Source organism: Gopherus evgoodei, chromosome 7 (assembly GCF_007399415.2).
Source record: "Gopherus evgoodei ecotype Sinaloan lineage chromosome 7, rGopEvg1_v1.p, whole genome shotgun sequence".
In the NCBI taxonomy this organism is placed as follows: domain Eukaryota; kingdom Metazoa; phylum Chordata; order Testudines; family Testudinidae; genus Gopherus; species Gopherus evgoodei.
In genome coordinates this window covers 22774414-22799616 of record NC_044328.1, presented here as the reverse complement: position 1 = coordinate 22799616, position 25203 = coordinate 22774414, and the positions used below count along the sequence as shown (strand labels likewise).

At 44.9% G+C, this 25203-nt stretch overlaps 1 protein-coding gene across 2 annotated transcripts in view; it reads right to left on the bottom strand.

The window, feature by feature from the left end:
* The window catches only part of FANK1 (fibronectin type III and ankyrin repeat domains 1), a 74571-nt gene extending 53063 nt beyond the window's left edge, over positions 1-21508 (bottom strand). For both annotated transcript variants that reach the window (XM_030571002.1, XM_030571003.1), the window contains exon 1: positions 21477-21508. In XM_030571002.1, the coding sequence (XP_030426862.1) occupies positions 21477-21492 (16 nt within the window). In that variant the 5' untranslated portion in view covers positions 21493-21508. The remainder of the gene's footprint in view (positions 1-21476) is intronic.
* Between the last annotated feature and the right edge of the window lie 3695 nt (positions 21509-25203).

Here is a 25203-nt window from a genome sequence, read left to right as displayed (position 1 = left end):
CCACAGCACAGGAAATTTCCCACCTGCAAGGCAGATGATGACACTGAGGCCTTCTTGGAAAATTTTGAAAGAGTCTGTCTTGGGTACAGCATCCCTGAAGACCAGTACATGGTAGAATTGAGGCCACAGCTCAGTGGACCTTTAGCAGAGGTGGCAGCTGAAATGCCTAAGGAGAACATGAACGACTATAAACTTTTTCAAACCAAGGCCAGATACAGAATGGGGATAACCCCGGATCATGCCCATCGGCGTTTCAGAACCCAAAAGTGGAAACCAGATGTGTCATTTCCCAAACACGCCTACTACGTTGGGAAAAATTATGAGGCCTGGATATCAGGACACAATGTTAAAACCTTGGAAGAACTGCACCTCCTCATACAAATGGAGCAGTTCTTGGATGGTGTTCCTGAGGACATGACACGGTACATACAAGATGGAAAACCCAAAAATCTCACCGAGGCGGGGGAGATTGGAGCCAGATGGATGGAAGTGGCAGAAAGCAAGAAAGCTACTTGCCCCAGAGGGCACACCGACCATAAACCCTACAACCGAGGACAGCCAATGACCCCACATACAACCCAAGTAAAGCCACAGATGCCCTATTCTTCCACCTCACCAGTCTCCAGTAACTCACCTCGACCCAATGACCAGTCAGATGGAAGATGTGTTAAATGTAATGAACTGGGACATATCAAGGCCAACTGTCCAAAGAATGCCATCCGAGTGCAGTTCATTACACCACCATCACCCAAAAGATCCCCAGGCCCAGATGCCTCTCAAATACCCTTGGAGCGAAGGGAAAATTTGAGAGTGGGCGGAAAGAAGGTTACTGCGGGGAGAGACACGGGGGCACAAGTATCAGCTATCCACCAATCCTTCGTAGACCCCACATTCATCAACCCAAAGGCCAAAGTGACAATTTACCCCTTCATGTCACAAGCTGTAGACTTGCCTACAGCTGAACTGCCTGTCCAGTACAAAGGCTGGTCAGGAATGTGGACTTTTGCAGTCTATGACAATTTTCCTATCCCCATGCTACTGGGGGAAGACTTGGCCAGCCAGGTGAAGCAGGCCAAGCGAGTGGGAATGGTTACACGTAGCCAAACCAGGCAAGCTTCCAGACCCATTCCTGTTCCTGAGCCGTCCACAGACGCCCCATCTGTGTTACCAGAGACCCAGACAGACGTAGTGGACCTGGATTCCATGCCAACCACTGAAACAGCCACAGCACCTCCAGTCCCAGGCCCGGAACTGGAACAGCAACCAGCATCAGCAAGTGCAACCACATCTTCAAACTCAACACCAGAGGGCGCCAGCGAGCCAGAACTGGCAGAAGCAACAGACAGCCATACCCAAAAGGCTCAGCCATACCCAAAAGGCTCAGCCAGAGCCTGAAATTCCGCTGGTGCACCTGAGGGTAAGCGGTTCATCAGCAACGGAAACAACCCCATCACCTACATCGCTTCCAGAGGGACCAAGCCCAAGTCCACAGTCTGCGGAAGAACTGGTGACCCCAGCCTCAAGGGAACAGTTCCAGACTGAGCAGAAAGCAGATGACAGCCTTCAGAAAGCTTGGGCGGCGGTACGGAGCACCCCACCGCCTCTCAGCTCTTCTAATCGATCCCAGTTTGTTATAGACCAAGGACTTTTATACAAGGAGATTCTTTCTGGTGGACACCGGGAAGAATGGCAGCCGCAAAAACAGTTGGTGGTTCCAACTAAGTACCGGGGGAAGCTCTTAAGCTTAGCCCATGATCATCCCAGTGACCATGCTAGGGTGAACAGAACCAAGGACCGGTTGGGGAAGTCCTTCCACTGGGAGGGGATGGGCAAGGACGTTGCCAAGTATGTCCGGTCTTGTGAGGTATGCCAAAAAGTGGGAAAACCCCAAGACCAGGTCAAGGCCCCTCTCCAGCCACTCCCCATAATTGAGGACCCATTTCAGCGAGTAGCTGTGGATATTCCAAAAAAGACGCCCAGAGGAAAGCAGTACGTACTGACTTTCGTGGACTTTGCTACCCGATGGCCGGAAGCAGTAGCTCTAGGCAACACCAAGACTAACACTGTGTGCCTGGCCCTAACAGACATTTTTGCCAGGGTAGGTTAGCCCTCCGACATCCTTACAGATTCAGGATCTAATTTCCTGGCAGGGACCATGCAAAAACTGTGGGAAACTCATGGGGTGAATCACTTGGTTGCCACCCCGTACCACCATCAAACCAATGGCCTGGTGGAAAGGTGTAATGGAACTTTGGGGGCCATGATACGTAAATTCATCAACGAATACTCCAATAATTGGGACCTAGTGTTGCAGCAGTTGCTGTTTGCCTACAGGGCTGTACCACATCCCAGTTTAGGGTTTTCACCATTTGAACTTGTGTATGGTCACGAGGTTAAGGGACCATTACAGTTGGTGAAGCAGCAATGGGAGGGGTTTACGCCTTCTCCAGGAACTAACATTCTGGACTTTGTAAGCAACCTACAAAACACCCTCCGACACTCCTTAGCCCTTGCTAAAGAGAACCTAAAGGATGCTCAGGAAGAGCAAAAGGCCTGGTATGACAGACATGCCAGAGAACGTTCCTTCAAGGTAGGAGACCAGGTTATGGTCTTGAAGGCAACAGGCCCATAAGATGGAAGCATCATGGGAAAGGCCATTCACGGTCCAAGAGCGCCTGTGAACTGTGAACTACCTCATAGCATTTCCCAATTCCTCACTAAAGCCCAGAGTGTACCATGTTAATTCTCTCAAGCCTTTCTATTCCAGAGACTTACAGGTTTGTCAGTTTACAGTCCAGGGAGATGATGCTGAGTGGCCTGACGGTGTCTACTACAACGGGAAAAAAGACGGTGGAGTGGAAGAGGTGAACCTCTCAACCACCCTGGAACGTCTGCAGCGGCGACAAATCAAGGAGCTGTGCACTAGCTTCGCCCCATTGTTCTCAGCCACCCCAGGACGGACTGAACAGGCATACCACTCCATTGACACGGGTAATGCTCATCCCATTAGAACCCCACCCTACCAGGTGTCTCCTCATGCCCAAGCTGCTATAGAACAGGAGATCCAGAACATGCTACAGATAGGTATAATCTGCTCATCTACCAATGCATGGGCATCTCCAGTGGTTCTGGTACCCAAACTAGATGGGGAAATACGCTTTTGTGTGGACTACCGTAAGCTAAATGCGGTAACTCGTCCGGACAACTATCCAATGTCCCGCACCGATGAGCTATTGGAAAAGTTGGGACGGGCCCAGTTCATCTCTACAATAGACTTAACCAAGGGGTACTGGCAAGTACCGCTAGATGAACCTGCCAAGGAGAGGTCAGCATTCGTCACCCATGCGTGGGTGTATGAATTTAATGTCCTTCCTTTCGGCCTTCGAAATGCACCCGCCACCTTCCAGAGGCTGGTAGATGGTCTACTAGCAGGACTGGGAGAATATGGGTCTTGGGGTCCCCAGGGAAGGTTTTTGGGGGGACCAGAGTGCCCCAAAATACTATTTTTTTGGGTGGTGGCAGCTTTACCAGGTCCAAGCTGGTAACTAAGCTTGGAGGTTTTCATTCTAACCCCCATATTTTGGACGCTAAGGTCCAAATCTGGGACTAGATTTATGATATGGAGATTAGAAAGGCAGGAGACAGAAAAAAAATCACTTCTCATAGCCGTGAGGGACAGGCAGAAGACCCAAGAACAAAGGACTCACACAAACTTCCCTCCACCCAGATCTGAAAAAGTCTGGTTTCCTGATTGGTCCTCTGGTCAGGTGTTTCAGGTACTTCTTTCCAGGTGTAAAAGACATTAACCCTTAGCTATCTGTTTATGACACCATCTCTGTACCTTTTCCATTTCCAATATATCTTTTTTTGGGATAGGGTGACCAGATCTGCACACAGTATTCAAGGTGTACATGTACCATGGATTTATAGAGAGGCAATATGATATTTTCTGTCTTATCTATCCCTTTCTTAAAAAAGAAGCAAAAGGATTCAGAGTAGAAGCCGTATTAGTCTTTATCCGCAAAAGACAACAGGAGTACATGCAGCACCTTAGAGACTAACAAATTTATTTGAGCACAAGCTTTCATGGACTACATCCGACGAAGTACGGATTTTAAACTAGTAGGGCTTTAAACTAGGTTCGACGGGGACAGGTGAGCAAATCCCACAGGTAAGTGGGGAACGAGACCTGGGAGATGGGTTGGAAACAGGAGGGAGCACGGGCTATAATGGCAGTGAGGAAGGAGGGTCAGGGCAAAGCTGGGAGGCAAGATCAAACCAGTATCTTAGATGCCTATATACAAATGCAAGAAGTAGGGTAATAAGCAGGAAGAACTGCAAGTGCTAATAAATAAATACAACTATGACATTGTTGGCATTACTGAAACTTGGTGGGATAATACACACGACTGCAATGTTGGTGTGGATGGGTATAGTTTGCTCAGGAAGGATAGACGGGAAAAAAGGGAGGAGGTGTTGCCTTATATATTAAAAATGTACACACTTGGACTGAGGTGGAGATGGAAGTGTTGAGAGTCTCTGGGTTAGGCTAAAAGGGGTAAAAAACACGGGTGATGTCGTGCTGGGAGTCTATTACAGGCCACCTAATCAGGTGGAAGAGGTGGATGAGGCTTTTTTCAAACAACTAACAAAATCATCCAAAGCCCAAGATTTGGTGGTGATGGGGGACTTCAACTATCCAGAAATATGTTGGGAAAATAACACCGCGGGGCACAGACTATCCAATAAGTTCCTGGACTGCATTGCAGACAACTTTTTATTTTAGAAAGTTGAAAAAGCTACTGGGGGGAATCTGTTCTAGACTTGATTTTAACAAATAGAGAGGAACTTGTTGAGAATTTGAAAGTAGAAGGAAGCTTGGGTGAAAGTGACCATGAAATCATAGAGTTTGCAATTCTAAGGAAGGGTAGAAGGGAGTACAGCAAAATAGAGACAATGGATTTCAGGAAGGCGGATTTTGGTAAGCTCAGAGAGCTGATAGGTAAGGTCCCATGGGAATCAAGACTGAGGGGAAAAAACTACTGAGGAGAGTTGGCAGTTTTTCAAAGGGACACTATTAAGGGCCCAAAAGCAAGCTATTCCGATGGTTAGGAAAGATAGAAAATGTGGCAAAAGACCACCTTGGCTTAACTTTGAAATCTTGCGTGACCTACAAAATAAAAAGGCGTCATATAAAAAATGGAAACTAGGTCAGATTACAAAGGATGAATATAGGCAAATAACACAGGAATGCAGAGGCAAGATTAGAAAGGCAAAGGCACAAAATGAGCTCAAACTAGCTATGGGAATAAAGGGAAACAAGACGACTTTTTATCAATACATTAGAAGCAAGAGGAAGACCAAGGACAGGGTAGGCCCACTGCTCAGTAAGGAGGGGGAAAACAGTAACGGGAGACTTGGAAATGGCAGAGATGCTTAATGACTTCTTTGTTTCGGTCTTCACTGAGAAGTCTGAAGGAATGTCTAATATAGTGAATGCTTACGGGAAGAGGGTAGGTTTAGAAGATAAAATACGAAAAGAGCAAGTAAAAAATCACTTAGAAAAGTTAGATGCCTGCAAGTCACCAGGGCCTGACGAAATGCATCCTAGAATACTCAAGGAGTTAATAGAAGAGGTATCTGAGCCTCTAGCTATTATCTTTGGGAAATCATGGGAGACAGGCGAGATTCCAGAAGACTGGAAGGGGGCAAATATAGTGCCCATCTATAAAAAGGGAAATAAAAACAACCCAGGAAACTACAGACCAGTTAGTTTAACTTCTGTGCCAGGGAAGATAATGGAGCAGGTAATTAAAGAAATCATCTGCAAACACTTGGAAGGTGGTAAGGTGATAGGGAATAGCCAGCATGGATTTGTAAAGAACAAATCGTGTCAAACTAATCTGATAGCGTTCTTTGATAGGATAACGAGCCTTGTGGATAAGGGAGAGGCAGTGGATGTGATATACCTAGACTTTAGTAAGGCATTTGATACGGTCTCACATGATATTCTTATAGATAAACTAGGAAAGTACAATTTAGATGGGGCTACTATAAGGTGGGTGCACAACTGGCTGGATAACCATACTCAGAGAGTAGTTGTTAATGGCTCCCAATCCTGCTGGAAAGTTATAACAAGTGGGGTTCCGCAGGGGTCTGTTTTGGGACCGGTTCTGTTCAATAGCTTCATCAACGATTTAGATGTTGGCATAGAAAGTACGCTTATTAAGTTTGCGGACGATACCAAACTGGGAGAGATTGCAACTGCTTTGGAGGACAGGGTCAAAATTCAAAATGATCTGGACAAATTGGAGAAATGGTCTGAGGTAAACAGGATGAAGTTCAATAAAGATAAATGCAAAGTGCTCCACTTAGGAAGGAACAATCAGTTTCACACATACAGAATGGGAAGAGACTGTCTAGGAAGGAGTATGGCAGAAAGAGATCTAGGGGTCATAGTAGACCACAAGCTTAATATGAGTCAGTGTGATACTGTTGCAAAAAAAGCAAGCATGATTCTGGGATGCATTAACAGGTGTGTTGTAAACAAGACACGAGAAGTCATTCTTCTGCTTTACTCTGCGCTGGTCAGGCCTCAGCTGGAGTATTGTGTCCAGTTCTGGGCACCACATTTCAAGAAAGATGGAGAAATTGGAGAGAGTCCAGAGAAGAGCAACAAGAATGATTAAAGGTCTTGAGAACATGACCTATGAAGGAAGGCTGAAGGAATTGGGTTTGTTTAGTTTGGAAAAGAGAAGACTGAGAGGGGACCTGATAGCAGTTTTCAGGTATCTAAAAGGGTGTCATCAGGAGGAAGGAGAAAACTTGTTCACCTTAGCCTCCAATGATAGAACAAGAAGCAATGGGCTTAAACTGCAGCAAGGGAGATTTAGGTTGGACATTAGGAAAAAGTTCCTAACTGTCAGGGTAGATAAACACTGGAATAGATTGCCTAGGGAAGTTGTGGAATCTCCATCTCTGGAGATATTTAAGAGTAGGTTAGATGAATGTTTATTAGGGATGGTCTAGACAATATTTGGTCCTGCCATGAGGGCAGGGGACTGGACTTGATGACCTCTCGAGGTCCCTTCCAGTCCTGGAGTCTATGAGAAGTGAGCTGGAGCCCACAAAAGCTTAGGCTCAAATAAATTTGTGAGTATCTAAGGTGCCACAAGTACTCCTGTTCTTTTTAAAAAAGCAAACACAACGTTGGGAATCATTGACTGCCACTCCACATTGAGTGGATGTTTTCAGAGAACTATCCACAATGACTTCAAGATTTCTTTCTGAGTGGTAACAGCTAATTCAGACTCCTTCATTTTGTATGTATAGTTGAGATTGGTTTTCCAATGTGCATTACTTTGCATTTATTAACATTGAATTTCATCTGCCATTTTTGTTGCCCAGTCACTGATTTTTGTGAGATCCCTTTGTAACACTTCGCAGTCTGCCTGGGACTTAATATCTTGAATAGTTTTGTATCATCTGGAAAAATGGGTAAACAGCGAGGTGGCAAAATTTGCAGATCATTTATGAGTATGTTGAACAGTACAGTCCTTGCATTGTAGGCACAGTCCACTATCAGTGCCAAACACCTTTTGCTGGCCCTCAAGGTCTTTGCCAAGTTTCTGGTGGCAATAATAGCCAGACTCAGATGTGTATCTCTTCTTAGATGACATCTTGATCAGCACTCTGACCCAGGCAGCATCACATCGTGCCACAATCAGGATGCTGGATCTGCTTCAAGCACACAGATGTGATAAACACAAGAAGTGCTCTTTGACTCCCTTAACAAAGACAGTTCATGTGGCAGTGGACATAGACATGTGTTGCAATTTCTGTCTATCACTGAATGTATTCCACAAGATCCAGAACCTAATATCCATGTTGGTAGAGTGTGTAAGGCTGACTCTTGCTCAATGTCTACTGCTACTGAGCCTCCTGGTTTTGTCTATAGGACTCATCCCATAGGTGAGGTCCCATATCAGGTGCCTTTAGGCCTTTCTCCTGAAAGTATGTGTAAGCAGAATCAGAATGAGCTCTCCCAGACATCTGGTGGTGAGCTGTGGAAAAAGACTTTAGGGGCTGATCTCATTTGCACTTCTTTTGGCATGGACAGTGAAAATCAATGAAGTCAGCTTCAGGCTTCCATAGCTGAAATATTTAGGTGTAAAACAGTGCAAGAGAATGCTTATTTGTTTTACCACTCCTGTTTTAATTGTCAATAAAATAATAATAATAATAATAATAAGGGAAATACCTGTTGGTGTTAGTTTTGTAAAAGTTTGTTCTGGCAGAGTTTTGGGACAAATTTAAATTGACAGTGTCCTTTTAAAAAGACACTGTCAACTTGAAATCTAGTCCATTAAAGAAAAAAAACGTTATTTCAGGTTTACACCAGCTCCTAAATTCCCTTTTAAATTTCTACGCATTAACAATCACATCGTCAAACAGAAGTGTGTTTTATTTCTCTGTTATTTTTAAAAAGTTGATGTCCCATTAAAACAACTCATCTGACTGCTGACAGGGTTTACTTTTGGTTCATGTACCAGCCAATGAAAATGAAGAAGTCTTTAATAAAATAGTTTAGAAAAGCAAAAAATTATTAAAATGCTTTAAAGCAGGTTTTTTAATGTTAATTCAAACAACTGATTTAAATTGCTTTCTATTAAATTAACCTACCCTGCAATCAGATATTTGAAAAAACTGTCAAATTATTTAATTGCTTTTTAAAATGTTTCTCTTTATTGTTTGTAATCCTCTGGAAAGCACACAAGTAAAATATTTTTTCTCACTGGTTAGTCCTTTGTTTGGCACTTTTTCCCTTGTGATTTGACTGCAGTTGAAATTGACATGGTTGGTTTCCTTTAATCACAGAGTCACTGTAACTGAACTTTGTCAAATGTCTCATGCTTTGAAAATAAGTCTTAGTTTTGCTTTGGCATCAGGAGGCTGTCCCATGAAAGCTTATGCTCAAATAAATTTGTTATTCTCTAACGTGCCACAAGTCCTCCTGTTCTTTTTGTTCTAGTATAGTGGCTTTCAACTACATTTGGACAGTGTTATATTTCTTTAAAATGCTATTATTTTAAAGTGCTAGCCAGTTGGGACCCAGAAAATCCCATGACATTACTACAGTCACCATTTTCAAATTAATTTTTGAACACTTGGACTTAAATCATGGCCCCACTGAAGTCAGTGGCCAAGATTTCAACCTTGTGGCCTTATCCATGCCGAACTTCTAGTAAAGTTGATGGGATTGGCCTGCATATGTTGTTGTTTGTTCTTTATATGATTATACTGCATAGGAGCCCAGCTGTGGGCTGAGATCCCATTTTGCTAGGGATAAACAGAATAAAAAGACAGTTCCTGCCCCAGTGAACTTACAATCGAAGTATAAAACAGAGCATAACTAAGGGTATCGGAAGACAGGAGAGTACAAGGAAACAATGAGACAATATTGGTCAGCATATTAAGCAGTGATGTGCAGAGTCAGGCCCTCTTTGTTTTAAATTTTTAGCAATTTTTGTAGCCAATATTCAGTATAAAGAAATCACTGTATTCTCAAATTGAAATTTCTAGTAATAAGAAAAACTGATTATATTATGTTATTTTCACAAATAAAATATGTAGAATTTTGCAGAATTTGAAAATATTGTGTGCAGAATTCTTAATTTTTTGGCACAGAATGCCCCCAGGAGTAGGAAACTGAATAGCATGTTTATCCCAAAAATAAAGCTTTCAGTATAAAAACAAAGCTATTTCCCCTTGGATCAAAAACAGTTACCTCGAGGGGGCAACAATGCCTTCACACCTGCAGCTTTGAGCCTATTATTCCATTATACATCATTTTTTTAAACTGAAGGAATAGTTTTCTATTCTAAAAATATTTTTTTCCTATATAAGTATTTGTTTGTATTTATAATAATTTAAGGTTAAACTTCATATGAATAGCTCTTTATTCTTATCACCTTTTCCATGATTTTATTCTTTTAGGGCCAAATTCTAGCACCCTTACTTGCAATGTGTATCACAACACTCTGGAAGAGTCTCACTGAAATTAGCTTGAGTAAGGATGGCAGAAATTTGCCATAGCAAGTAAGTATAGCCCTTAGTCTTTATTTTTTTCTCCCTCTTATTTTTCCTTTCCTGATTCATATATCAGATTCAAAGAAGGAATAGCTGATAATGCAAAGCAAGGAAATCCTTAAATGCTGAGTAATTCTGCTAGAGTAGTTCATTTAAATAATTAAAAAGATTTACACCAAAAGGGAGGCTCAGGTCTTTTTTATTTTAGGTTATTCATGAGTTTCAACAGTCTCCAGAGAAGTTAAAGTAAACTCCCAAATTGAATTTGAAGCAAGAGATTACAAGAATAAGTAACTTTAGATTCTGCCTGACAGATTTTAAAAAACTGATCTGATGCCTCCTAGTACAGCTCTCCCTAGCAAATACAATGTTTATAAGGTCTGTTGTCTGTCTTTTTTGTCATTCACAGTACCTGTCAGAGGAAACTGAGAGAGTTTAGTAATTTCTTTGTTAAAGCATCATTCTGAGAATTTAAGAAAACTACTATGTGTAGTAGGTTTCTGTTTTAATTTACTTACAGCAAGAGAATTTCTGCTTGTGGCCTAGAAAATCCTAGTTTAAGTTTCTGTGCAGTGGTATTCTTCACAAAATTGAGATATATAGCTATGCATATAAATACACATGGGTCCTGCACTTCCCGGTGGATTCTGCTAGCCTCAGAGGCTCACTGTGACCCTCTACATAGCCTTTTTCTCTCAAGAGGCAAAGGTCACAGCTTACTGAGCCATTTTCATCATAAGCCAACACTAGAGGTGAGAAGAAGCAATCCTCCCTCACACAGTCTCTGTTGTCTCCCAATCTCAGTGATTAATCAGGAAGGGGAGAGCCCAGGCTCACCCTCTACTCCAGGCTCCAGCCCAGGGACCCTAAAATTAGCGGCTGCAGTAGCTGACTTTTTGGAAATAGGACATGTACAATTCCCTGGGCCACTTCCCCACAGCAGCCCCCACTTAATATCACCTTCACCATTGCCATTACCTCAGGGCCTCCTTCCTTGCACCTGATATGGTTTTGTACTGTTTCACTCCTCCAGCAGCACAGCTCCTGACGCCCACCTCACTGGGTAACTGGGAGGCTTTTAACTAGTTCCAACCAGCCCTTGATTGGCTTCAGGTGTCCCAATCAACCTAGCTATCTTCACTGCCTTCTAGAAGGATCTTAATTGGCCCCAGGTGTCTTGATTAACCTGGAGCAACTGCCATTTGGTTACCATGGTACCAGGGATTTGTTTGGTTAACATACCTGTTCCTCACTACTTTACTGTAGCCATCTGGCCTTGCCCCATCACTATATATTAAAAAAACCCAGAAACACATCATCAGGTATTAAATGAGCCCAAAGTAAATCAGTATATGGAGAATAACTGTATTATAGATAGTGCTTTATCCATGGAAGTGATAAGTATTTAACAAATCAATACTTGTCATGCATATTACAAATCCTGTTTCTGGCTGAGCTCCTCATTCAATATAGCTTTCTCAAAAGATGGGGCAGTAAACATAGATTATATTACTATTTATTTGGCTTGTGATTTTTTTTTATATGCCAACAAATCCATCCAGTGAAACTGTAGTATCACTTGCTGTCATACTGACAGATAAATAAGGTCCAGAGAATGTTATTTTAGGCAGCACATAAGCAATAAAGTTGCTTTTGTTAGTTGCCAATGGTAATTTCACAGGACCAATGTGAACATTTTACATGGAATGCCCAGGATCAATGGCCAGTGTTCGCGCCATGCCAAGTTGCTACTAGACTTACTTAAAACAAGAATAATGTTTTAACTGTTCATAATTTGAAAATAGGTATAGGTTTTCAAAGACAGAGTATAAAATGTCTGGTGTGCTAACTTTGAGCTCCCCAATAGACAACATTTGGTACAATTGCATCAAATAGAGCGAAAGAGTTTTGTGATATCAAGTATTTTTATTACATTAAACCTTACTTGTGCCAAATATTACATTGCTCAGAGGACATGAATAGCTGGATTGGGATTGTTCCTTAAAGAAGTAAGAGGAGATTAATTGTCTTTCAGAATGTCAAACTTTTTCTAGACTCTGTACCAGATTCTTAGGGTGAAAATGTGTAAGATTCCAATTTTAGTCATTAGATAATGGCCTTTTCTTTCAAATTCTGTACTATTTGATGAAGGTGCCTAGCTACCTTTCTTTCTTTAACATTTGCTGATAATTTAGAGAAACAGTAGATGTGAATATGCGGAGGAACTGCTTGCTTCCCACCCCTGTTACTTTTACCGGCTTGTAATATATCTAATTACAGCCTGGGTTTCTTTTTATTCTGTATTAATTTAAAAACAAAAGTTTGATTAAAACTGGCATTCCAGTTACCATATCATCATTTTAAATTGAGATGATGTGGAATTATCATTTACTGATTGTGAAAATATTCTGAGAGAAGTAGTTTAATTAATACAATTTAAAAAGGGTTGTACAAAAAGAGTGAAAGGATATAATGTAGTCTTCCCTTGATTTGTATGTGTAATTCTTGTTGATCTTAATGAGTTAAGTTTACTCATCAAATAAACAAAGGAATCCTATTCTTTATACCTTTACTATGGTGCACTATGAATGTCTGTCAGAAAAGGGTACTTATTTGTGATCGTTTCATAACCACAAGAAAATCTCATAACATTGAAAATATAAATGAAAATTGATTTTAATTTTGGGCTAGCTTCATAAAGGTATATGCCTAAACCAGGGATCGGCAACGTTTCAGAAGTAGTGTGCCAAATCTTCATTTATTCACTCTACTTTAAGGTTTTGAGTGCCAGTAATACATTTTAACATTTTTAGAAGGTCTCTTTCTATAATTCTATAATATATAACTAAACTATTGTTGTATGTAAAGTAAATAAGGCTTTTAAAATGTTTAAGAAGCTTCATTTAAAATTAAATTAAAATGCAGAGGCCCCCGGACTGCTGGCAAGGACTCAGGCAGAATGAGTGCCACTGAAAATCAGCTTGCGTGCCGCCTTCGGCACCCATGCCATGGCCTAAACTGTTGAATCAATATGTCATATGCAATGTATTTATTTACAACCAGTCTGGTACAGACTGACATATTGACCAAACAATAAATGATTCACTGCCTCTGTAAACCCCAAACTCTTAAATCACCTTCCACTGTTTGTACAGAGCTCAAATAAACAAATTAGTGCAAACACTGTGGAAGTTATTCTCCAAAGGAAAATATAAGCAAAGACAAGCTTTAAGGCTGAAAAGTGGTTTTGCTGAGTAAGATGAGCCATACAAACCTTTTTTCTTGGAAAATTAACAAACAGAAATTTAATGTGAAAAGCAATAAGCCACTAGACAATTATATCCCCTAATCTTGTGTTTGGCCTGACCATAATTTATTTTTTGGTAAACCCCCCCTCTGTTTTTTCTCATATGTATTTCTACTGTACTTCTAATACACCACTACCTCGATATAATGCCACCTGATATAACACGAATTTGGATATAACGCGGTAAAGCAGTGCTCCGGGGGGGGGAGGGGAGGGCAGGGCTGTGCACTCCAGTGGATGAAAGCAAGTTCAATATAGCACAGTTTCACCTATAATGCGGTAAGATTTTTTGGCTCCCAAGGACAGTGTTATATCGAGGGAAGTAGAGGTGTATGTGGATGATATGGCCTGTGTAGTTCATAAATTGTATTAATGGGTATTTAGATAGCACTGACAAAAGTGAACATATGTTATACCACTAACTGTGAGTTAGCATTTGTAATTTTTTTTAAACTGTGCACACACACACACACACAAAAGTGTTAAATTTCTAACTTACAAAAGCATAAACAATGACACAGTCCTAAAGAAACCACAACTGGTGATACATTGATATATGTTGATTGTACATTGAGTATATATTGAAGTTTTGTGATGTCAGTCTCTTAATATATTGCCTCAGGTTTATAATAAATAATAATTGGAGATATACCAATCTCCTAGAACTAGAAGGGACCTTGAAAGGTCATTGAGTCTAGCCCCCTGCCTTCACTAGCAGGACCAATTTTTGCCCCAGATCCCTAAGTGGCCCCCTCAAGGATTGAACTCACATCCTGGGTTTTGCAGGCCAATGCTCAAACCACTGAGCTATCCCTCCCCCCTTTATCCATCCTTTATAGTCTTATCTTACACTCCTTTTTGGAGTTAATTTTTTTTTGTTTTTGGGCTTGGATTTTTACCAATTAATTGGTCACATCACCAGGAGAAAATGAAAATGAAAAGCAGGTTATTCACACTTTACCACAGTTGTAGAGTTACAGCTGGTGTGCAGACTGTGTAAAAATGTCAACCTTCGTGCTATAATAAATTTTATTAGGAGAACAGAAAGAAATGCGGTGGTTGACTGGAAAAAGGCTAATGGAGTGCCCATCTTTTAAAAATGGGAGGAGGAGGATCTGGGAAATTCCAGGCCAGTCAGCCTCACCTCAGTCCCTGGAAAAATCATGAAGCAGGTCCTTAAGGAATCAATGTTGAAGCACTTTGAGGAGAGGAAAGTGATTAGGAACAGACAGCATGGGTTCACCAAGGGCAAGTCATGCCCAATTAACCTAATTGCCTTCTATGATGAGATAACTGGCTCTGTGGATGAGGGGAAAGCAGTGGACATGTTATTCCTTGACTTTAGTAAAGCTTTTGATATGGTCTCCCACAGTATTCTTGCCAGCAAGCTGAAGTATGGGCTGAATGAATGGACTATAAGGTGGACAGAAAGCTGGCTAGCACGTCGGGGTCAACGGGTAGTGATCAATGGCTCCACGTCTAGTTGGCAGCCGGTTTCAAGTGGAGTGCCCCAAGGGTCGGTCCTGGGACCAGTTTTGTTCAACATCTTCATTAATGGTCTAGATCAGGAGTAGGCAACCTATGGCAAGGGTGCTGAAGGCGGCACGCAAGCTGATTTTCAGTGGCACTCACACTACCTGGGTCCTGGCCATCAGTCCGGGGGGCTCTGCATTTTAATTTAATTTTAAATGAAGCTTCTTAAACATTTTAAAAGCCTTATTTACTTTACATACAACAATAGTTTAGTTATATACTATAGACTTATAGAAAGAGACCTTCTAAAAATGTTAAAATGTATTACTGGCACGCAAAACCTTAAAGTACAGTGAATAAATGAAGATTCAGCACACTACTTCTGAAATCTTGCCGATCCCTGATCTAGATAATGGTGTGGATTGCACCCTCAGCAAGTTTGCAGATGACACTGAACTGGGAGGAGTGGTGGATATGCTGGAGGGTAGAGATAGGATACAGGGGGACCTAGACAAACTAGAGAATTGTGCCAAAAGAAATCTGATGAGGTTCAACAAGGACAAGTGCAGAGTTCTGCACTCAGGATGGAGGAATCCCATGTACTGCTACAGACTAGGGACTGAATGGCTAGGCAGCAGTTCTGCAGAAAAGGACCTGGGGTTACAGCGGAAGAGAAGCTGGATATGAGTCAACAGTGTGTCTTTGTTGCCAAGAAGGCTAACAGCATTTTGGGCTGTATAAGTAGTAGCATTGTCAGCAGATCGAGGGACATGATCCTTCCCCTCTGTTTGGCGTTGGTGAGGCCTCATCTGGAGTACTGTGTCCAGTTTTGTGCCCCACACTACAAGAAGGATGTGGAAAAATTGGAAAGAGTCCAGTGCAGGGCAATGAAAATGATCAGTGGGCTGAAGCACATGGCTTATGAGAATAGGCTGAGGGAACTGGGCTTATTTAGTTTGCAGAAGAGAAGAATGAGGGGGGATTTGATAGCTGCTTTCAACTACCTGTAGTTAACAAGTTTTGTCTCTGGAGAGACCAAGGTTGGATGTCCAGAATGTCCTCCAGTTTCCCGGGGAGAGGGGGAAAAGATATATATCGGCTCACCGGCTCTGACCAGGAAGAGCTCAGCCCTGGAGACATCCTTGTGGGGCCAAGCAGTAGTTTCCCCAGGAATTGAAATTAGGGGGGGTGTTCGAATTTACGGGGGGGGGGGTGTCAGGATCGATGAGATGTATAAAAGAGATATGAATAAAGTAAATGTTTTGTTAGGATAATGCAAATTTAACATAAGGATAATGCAAGTTACACCAAAACACATAACAGGTCTAGATTTCTTAAAAAAATATAATTAAAAAAATGTATTTAATTTAAATTGACTTTTGAAAAGTAAGCCGTCATGGGATAAGAGGGAAGTCCTCTCATGGATTAGTAACTGGTTAAAAGGTGGGAAACAAAGAGTAGGAATAAATTATCAGTTTTCAGAATGGAGAGAGATAAATAGTGGTATCCGTGAGTGGTCAGTACAAAAGGTGCTGCGCCAGGCCAATGCGTGCTGCTCAAGGCATCATGAGTCAAGGGACATACTGGCCACCACTTGCAGCAGTTCCCATTGGCGATCGGCTGGACCTGCGGACGGGGCAGGTAAAGAAACCGGCCCGCCGGGAGCTTTCCCTACACAAGTAGCGGCCCCAGTTTGAGAAACGCTGACTTAGATATAGAGTTTGTTGAAGTGGCAAAAATGTTTTTTGTCTGCCCTACCTTCTGCTGCTGCTGTAGAAAGAATAATTTTCTTCATTTGGACTATAAAACTCTTATTTGAAAAACCAATGAGAAGTCAGAATAAGTCCATTGACTTCCAATTTGTTTCCACTGTCTGTAACTGCAGTGTCACCTTTGCCTTTCAAGCTCTGTGGACGAAATCCTGGCTCCATTGAAATGAATGGCTAAATGCCCATTGACTTCAGCAGGGTCAGAATTCCATATTCCATTTCCTCCCAAAACTTCTGGGTCTGCAAACCTAACATCACCTCTCTGTGCCTCTAAGCATGTACGCAAGTGCCTCACTGCCGCCTCTGTTGAAATCCTCATCTATGCTACACTCCTATCTCTGACTGTTACCAGTCCCTTTCATATTTCCTCTGCGCCTCCTCCCTCCGCAATTCCTAGCAAGCCAAATTCCAGCATATAAGAAACTCTTCTTCCTACAAGTGAGAAGACAGAAGCAGGATCACATCACCCCAGACAATTCAACTGGCTCCCCATTTATTTCAGGATCCTTTTCAAAATTGCCACCTTTGTTAAGCTTTGGCTTTATTCAGCTGAGCTCACACATCTGGTGTCTGTCTACTCATCTACCATTACACTTCTCACTGTCCCATCAGACTTTCTAGTCCCCACCCAACCTTCTCATCTGCATCTTCTTCCATCTGGAACAGACTGTCCTAACACTATATAATTGATTCTCCATCTAATATAAAATCTAAACCAAAATATCTCTTTTTTCCCATGCCTACAGAGTACTTCAATTTCTCTGTCCTGCTGTTGGTTAATCTCTGTAGTTGGGTTAACATTCTAAAATATTTGGGAAGCAGTATGTATGAATCAGTGACTACATAAAAACTCAGTTATATTACATTACTGACTAAGGAATAGAAAAAGGAGGTCTTGCGTTTTCTAACATAAACAGAACAGGCAACAGATTTACCAGGGGCCAACTCCATCTTTCTATCATCAATCATCTCAACATGTAGATATTTAGACAGTACTAACAGTCATTCTACAGTCCGACTTTGAAATTCTACTCAATCGAGACAAAAATTTTGTGACAGACAAATCTTCATCACAGTGGTAAAGCGTCACCCGTCACTCCCCACATTTGGTGCCTCGGCAGCCAATTTGCATGACACTGCTATTTGGCTGCCACAGTGCAATTTATAGGATTTTGGCTTATTTAATAAAATAGACAACTGACACATACGTGTGTTATGAACACTATTGTGATAGTATAGAGATATACGAAAAACAAGATGGTCAGTCAACACTGAGGGTTTTTTTTAAAATCATGTAAATTATTAAAATTCCATAGACTAGTGATCATTTGAAACAGGTGGATAGCATTCTTTCCACTAATATATCTAAAATACATTCTAAGAATAGCAACATTCTAATAGAAATATTTTAATAATTAACAAAACATAATGCAGAAAATTACATACTTGAAATTATAGCTTTTGTATATTGCTATATAACTTATATAGTGGAAATGCAGTTTGTGCCTCACCATTCAACCCGACACATTGTTACAACACGTGCTTATGTAGTTACAACATACATGGAGTGAAATCTTGGCTTCACTGCAAAACTCCCATTGGCAAAACTCCCACCAACCTCAAAGGCGCAGGATTTCACTCATAATATTTACATACTGTTTGCAGGCCAAATATCAGGCTAAAACTCCATCATTTTCATAAAATTGTAACAAACAAGAAAAAGATTAAAATGGCAAAGGAGACTATTACGATGCCCTTTTTCAGACTATAAGGTAACAATGCTCTATATATGTTAATTCTTTTTAAACTTTAAAGGTTCCACTCACAGAACCCAATAGTCTTTGATACAGCTTTATCTATTTTATTACAAATATGAATTATTTCTGTCACTGTTCTATGTAGAGAAGAAAACAAGGAGATTTTTAGCTCTCTGGAATACATGAATCCAAAGTCATTGAAAGGCTTTGAACTGGGGGTTTACTATAGGATTTACACCAATCTGTCACCAGGCTCCATTTCGCATTCTCTGGCTCATTCAGGCATTGAAAGATGGACCTCCAGTGTCTGAGGCCTCTTTAAAGAGTTTCAATGCCATTATCCCTTCTCTCACTTCTTTTACACACACAAACACACCCTCCTTACATCCCCAGTGCCCTCTGACACTCCACTATCTCACCCCCCAACCAGCACCATTTTCTCTCTCGGAGGTCACATGCATCTCCAGTGCAAACTGCCATCTCACTACTAAACTACCACCAGCACACTCCTCTCGCCACTGGGGTCACATTCCCAGTACTTCCTGTCATCCCACTACTTGACCCATTTCTACTATCCCCTCCTCTCTCCAGGGTCAATCCTCAGCAGCTTCTGCCATCCCACTACTTCACCACTGACAGCCCCCTCCATCTCTCTCCAGCGTCCCCTACCTACTACCCCACTACTTCACCCTCTGACAGCCCCTACCCCCTCCTGGGCCATGCCCCAGCACCCTCTGCTATCCCAATAGTCCACCCCCTTGCAAGCCCCGCCTCTCCTCCCCTCTCCAGGGTCACATCCCCAGCACCCCCTGCCATCCCACTACTTCAACCACAGCCAGCATCCATCCCCTCTGCCAGGGTCACATCCCCAGTTTTTCCTGCCATCCCACTACCCCACACCCTTGCTACTATCCACCTCCTCAGAGCTCCCTGCCATCCCCTTACTTCACCTCTGCCAGCCCTCCATCACTCCCCAGCACCCCCAGTAATCCCCTTACTTCACCTCTGCCAGCCCCCCATCACACCCCAAGCACCCCCAGTAATCCCCCACTTCACCTCTGCCAGCCCCCCATCACTCCCCAGCACCCCCAGTAATCCCCCTACTTCGCCTCTGCCAGCCCCCTCCAGGTCACTCCCCAGCGCCCCCACCACCCTCCTACTTCGCCTCTGCCAGTCCCTCCCAGGTCACTCCCCAACACATCCCGCCACCCCCCTCTACTTCGCCTCTGCCAGCCCCCTCCAGGTCACTCTCCAGCACCCCCGCCACTCCCCTACTTCGCCTCTGCAGCCCCCTCCAGGTCACTGTCCAGCGCCCCCGCCACCCCCCTACTACGCCTCTGCCAGCCCCCTCCAAGTCACTCCCCAGCACCCCCGCCACCCCCCTACTACGCCTCTGCCAGCCCCCTCCAGGTCACTCCCCAGCGCCCCCGCCACCCCCTTACTACGCCTCTGCCAGCCCCCTCCAGGTCACTGCCCAGCGCCCCCGCCACCCCCCTATTTCGCCTCTGCCAGCCCACTCCAGATCACTGCCTAGCGCCCCCGCCACCCCCGTACTTTGCCTCTGCCAGCCCCCTCCAGGTCACTGACCAGCGCCACTGCCACCCCCCTACTACGCCTCTGCCAGCCCCCTCCAGGTCACTCCCCAGCACCCCCGCCACCCCCCTACTACGCCTCTGCCAGCCCCCTCCAGGTCACTCCCCAGCGCCCCCGCCACCCCCTTACTACGCCTCTGCCAGCCCCCTCCAGGTCACTGCCCAGCGCCCCCGCCACCCCCCTATTTCGCCTCTGCCAGCCCCCTCCAGGTCACTGCCCAGCGCCCCCGCCACCCCCCTATTTCGCCTCTGCCAGCCCACTCCAGATCACTGCCTAGCGCCCCCGCCACCCCCGTACTTTGCCTCTGCCAGCCCCCTCCAGGTCACTCCCCAGCGCCCCCGCCACCCCCTTACTACGCCTCTGCCAGCCCCCTCCAGGTCACTGCCCAGCGCCCCCGCCACCCCCCTATTTCGCCTCTGCCAGCCCACTCCAGATCACTGCCTAGCGCCCCCGCCACCCCCGTACTTTGCCTCTGCCAGCCCCCTCCAGGTCACTGACCAGCGCCACTGCCACCCCCCTACTACGCCTCTGCCAGCCCCCTCCAGGTCACTCCCCAGCACCCCCGCCACCCCCCTACTACGCCTCTGCCAGCCCCCTCCAGGTCACTCCCCAGCGCCCCCGCCACCCCCTTACTACGCCTCTGCCAGCCCCCTCCAGGTCACTGCCCAGCGCCCCCGCCACCCCCCTATTTCGCCTCTGCCAGCCCCCTCCAGGTCACTGCCCAGCGCCCCCGCCACCCCCCTATTTCGCCTCTGCCAGCCCACTCCAGGTCACTGCCCAGCACCCCCGCCACCCCCCTACTTTGCCTCTGCCAGCCCGCTCCAGATCACTGCCCAGCGCCCCCGCCACCCCCGTACTTTGCCTCTGCCAGCCCCCTCCAGATCACTGCCCAGCGCCCCCGCCACCCCCCTACTACGCCTCTGCCAGCCCCCTCCAGATCACTGCCCAGCGCCCCCGCCACCCCCCTACTACGCCTCTGCCAGCCCCCTCCAGATCACTGCCCAGCGCCCCCGCCACCCCCCTACTACGCCTCTGCCAGCCCCCTCCAGATCACTGCCCAGCGCCCCCGCCACCCCCGTACTTTGCCTCTGCCAGCCCCCTCCAGATCACTGCCCAGCGCCCCCGCCACCCCCCTACTACGCCTCTGCCAGCCCCCTCCAGATCACTGCCCAGCGCCCCCGCCACCCCCCTACTTTGCCTCTGCCAGCCCCCTCCAGATCACTGCCCAGCGCCCCCGCCACCCCCCTACCTCGCCTCTGCCAGCCCCCTCCAGATCACTGCCCAGCGCCCCCGCCACCCCCCTACCTCGCCTCTGCCAGCCCCCTCCAGGTCACTCCCCAGCACCCCCGCCACCCCCCTACCTCGCCTCTGCCAGCCCCCTCCAGGTCACTGCCCAGCGCCCCCGCCACCCCCCTACTTCGCCCTTCTCCCCAGCGTCCCCTCTTCCCCGAGCTGTTGTCCCGGCTCTTCCTCTCCGGGCTCGCTCACCCTTGCTCGGCTCCATGGAGGGCGGGCGGCGGCTACCCCGCCTCTCTTCACCTCTGGGCGGAGCCCGGCCTGGCGTCCCGTCCCCACGGCAACGCTGAGGGGGACTGGTCGGCCCACAGCTAAGCGGAGACAGGCCCAGAGGGCTCCTCGAACATCGCGGCTTGGCCCGCCGAAAGAGGGAAGGCGATAAGCGGCTAAACGCCTGGTATCCCTCCGTCAGAGGCTTCTAGAACCGAACTTCCAGGCCTCCTGACCCACCCAGTGTGTATCCATGCGCCAGGAGCCCCCAAAAAGCCATCGCCCACAATGGGATTCTGTCATAGAGCCCCATCAACCAGCAGTGCCCCAGCCCCGACCCACATACCTCATCTGTCCTCAGGTCCCCTTTACCCGCTCTGAATGTGTTTGCTAAAGGGCTCAAGGCCCCTGGCCAATCCTCTGTCCCCCCACTCCTCCTTGATGAAGGGTTACACAGTAGCTATGGGCCCTGTGGGTCCAGTTGGTAACACCTGTTGGGAGCAGGATCTCAGTGACTCTGACAGGAGGTGGTTACGGGGTGTGCGTTGCTCCCTGTGGAGGGATTCAGTGTCCCTGATGAAGAGGGGTCTTGATGTTCCTGGGAAAGGCTAAGCAGAGGGTGTGGGAGTCAAGGGGTTAAGGAACACACAGTGCGTAAGGGCTGTAGTTGTTTATGGTAGATATACTAATGGATGAAGGGGTTGTGTGGCTTTTGGCAGCAGATATAAAGTGGGAGAGGGGAAGCAGGGATTGTGTGGATCTTGGTGGAGGGATACATATTGTGGGGGTGGCTGGTGGCTCCTGCTAGAACAACGTTTCTCAAACACAGCCACCAGGGACCTTTCTTGCAGCCAAAACCTTCTGGGCGGTGATAGGGAGGAAGCAGCAGCTCCTCCCGCAGGGCTGCCAGCAGAGGTTCGGCCCTGCCCCCTCTGAAGCCACAATTTCACAAACACTGGAGGAGTTGGCAGCTGGTGTGATTTCCCCACCTTCCTGGGGGTGATGGGGCTCACACTTCCAGCTTCAGCCCTGGCGTGGTGGGTGGCAGGCTCCAGCTCTGGGGCTTCAGGCTCCAGCTGCATGGCAGTGAGTGCTGGCCCTGGCCTCCATTGTCCCTGGCCCCTACTGCCTCCCCATCCAGGGCTTAATTTGTCATCCAGCTTGCTGAGGCTGAGTAAATCTGCTCTGGAAAGTGATATTTGTATGTTTGTTAATATCACTTTTCAGTACCTCCCAGCTAGCTAGCAAGTCTGCTTCTGTGAAAAGTGATATCACACAAATATCACTTTTCACAGCAGCAGACTTAGAAGCTAGCAAGTCTAATTTAAAAAAACAATCAAAAAAGCAAAAAAAAAACAACAACATCAAAAGACAAGACCATGAAAAGCACCTTATTTGTGTTTCTATTCTGTGTAGGTCCAGAAAAGAATAGAGACAACAGTACATTGTTTTTATTATTGAGTTTGCAACAACAAAAAAACCCTTCCGTGAATAAATGACAATGATTTGGATAGGTATATGTGCGTATTTATTTGTTTTTCCTAAAATGAATTAAGTATTTTAGGAAAAATTGTCAGAGTGGCCACCTGCAAGAGTTGGTGGCTGCACTCTGAGGCCATCAAAAAAATTGTTGTGAGAACTCCTGTGTTAGAATCACAGATGGAGCAGAGGAGGAAACTATGTCTCCTGGCAGAGGAATACCTACTGGATGAGATGACGTAGGTGGATCCTAGTACAAGGCTCTGTGGTGGCTGAGGGGAGTACCATGGCTCCTGGAGGAGGGATACCTGCTGAATGAGGTGGAGTACATAGATTCTAGTGCAATGGTCTATGGGTCAGAAGGGCACCAAGGCTGGTGGCAGAGGAATTACTGTATCTGTAAAGAAAGCTAAATTTTCTTCATCTCTGACCATTTTGAATTAAGAAAGCGTGTGCATGCCACAACATAATGTAGATCAAAACTTTGTTTTAAATGAAGCTTAAGATGTATTTTTACTGAGATGACAGTAGTATACAAAATTATTTAAGAAGGGGAGGAAGAATGGGAGGATGGATCCTCAACTGTTGAATTCATTAGGAACAGAGAGAGCTGAGCAACTCCTAAAGTTGGATCTTTAGTTAACAGATAACGCAGATATCTCAAAAAAATTGCTCAAATAGATTTTTCTAAAACAAGTCTGGAAACCATGTTATTAATATGTAGCAATTTGAAAAAGAGCACTATCTTGTACTTGAAGAAGAACTCTGTGTCGCCTTGAAAGCTTGTCTCTCTCACGAACAGAAATTAATCCAATAAAGATATTACCTCATCTCACTTTGTCTCGAATATTCTGGGACCAACATTGTTACAACACTACTTCAGGTATCAGTAGATAGAATTTAGCCTCATAGTCACACTGTTTCTTTCTTTCTAAAATGCTAGAAATTCCCTCTACATTTTCTCTCTCCAAAACTAATGCCTGGAAATATTTGCTTTCTCTGAAGTTAACAGCATAAATGATGTGAACATTGGTAGCATACCATACCAAGCAGCAGGAATTTCCTTTTCTTGCCAAGAGTTCCCGTTTCCCCTGGTGAGTAGGAGGGAGAAGTGCTGATGTCACAAAGATGTTTCTCTGTACTCCATAAGGCACACCTGGAGGCTACATGAATTTTTCCCTCCTACTGTCAGGTCTGCTGATGCTTTCTCACGGTCTTCACTTTGGGTAAATGTCCCTTCTGGGGTTTACCAGGATTTATAGACTGCTTAAATTGTATACTTCCTTTTTCATAACGCTAAGGACTTGTCTGCACTAAAAAGTTTGCCACCTCAGTTACACCGTCATGCCTAGTTTATACAAGTATAAATTACTAGTCTGCTACAAACTATACCCCTATAGTGTAGATGCATTTATACCAGTATAAAAGTGCTTATACCAGTATAGCTTATTCCAGTTCAAGAAGTGAAATAAGTTAAACCAATATAACTGGGTCCACAGAAGGGCTTATACTGGTATAACTGTATTGATAAAAAAAATCAGCCCCCCTAACCTGCATAGTTATACCAGGACAACGTTACAAACATAGAATAGGCCTAATTCAGGGCATCAGGGTCCAACTGCAGCTGTCCCACCTTCACTGTTTCAGTCTTGAGTTGATCTAAACTCCCACTACTGTTTCTCAGTCAGACCATTTTTCCATGGGGATCTTCTAGAATATTTTCCAAAATGGGCCTAAAACTCATACTGCTGCTAACTGAACACCTGGGGACAGGTGCTAGTACACCACATCACTGCATGTAGTCTCATTTTGAGACCTGTTTTATTTAACATATATTTACTTAAACATATCAAAACATATACACATAGTGCATACCAATAAATATGTTATACAACAAGCTGTTTGATCTTCCTGTTTCGGTGATTTTCTCAGATCACTGGTATATTGTATAATGGGGACCAGTGAGGAAACTATACCATACTGCAAAAGTCTCATTTCCAATCTGGGAGGAAACTTGAAGTACCTCTCAGTGGCTGAGGTGGTTATTTGCCCTACAGTATATATATTTGAGGATATACTATGTTTGAACTCTCTCTAAGAAGTAGGTGGCCATGCTGTGCTCAGGCTGTGCCCACTCAGGTGGCCCACCTGTATTTAGCTGTACAGCCCAGGACTCTGTGGAGCCACATCTACACTAGGACATTGACCCATTCTTGGCAACCATTGTCAT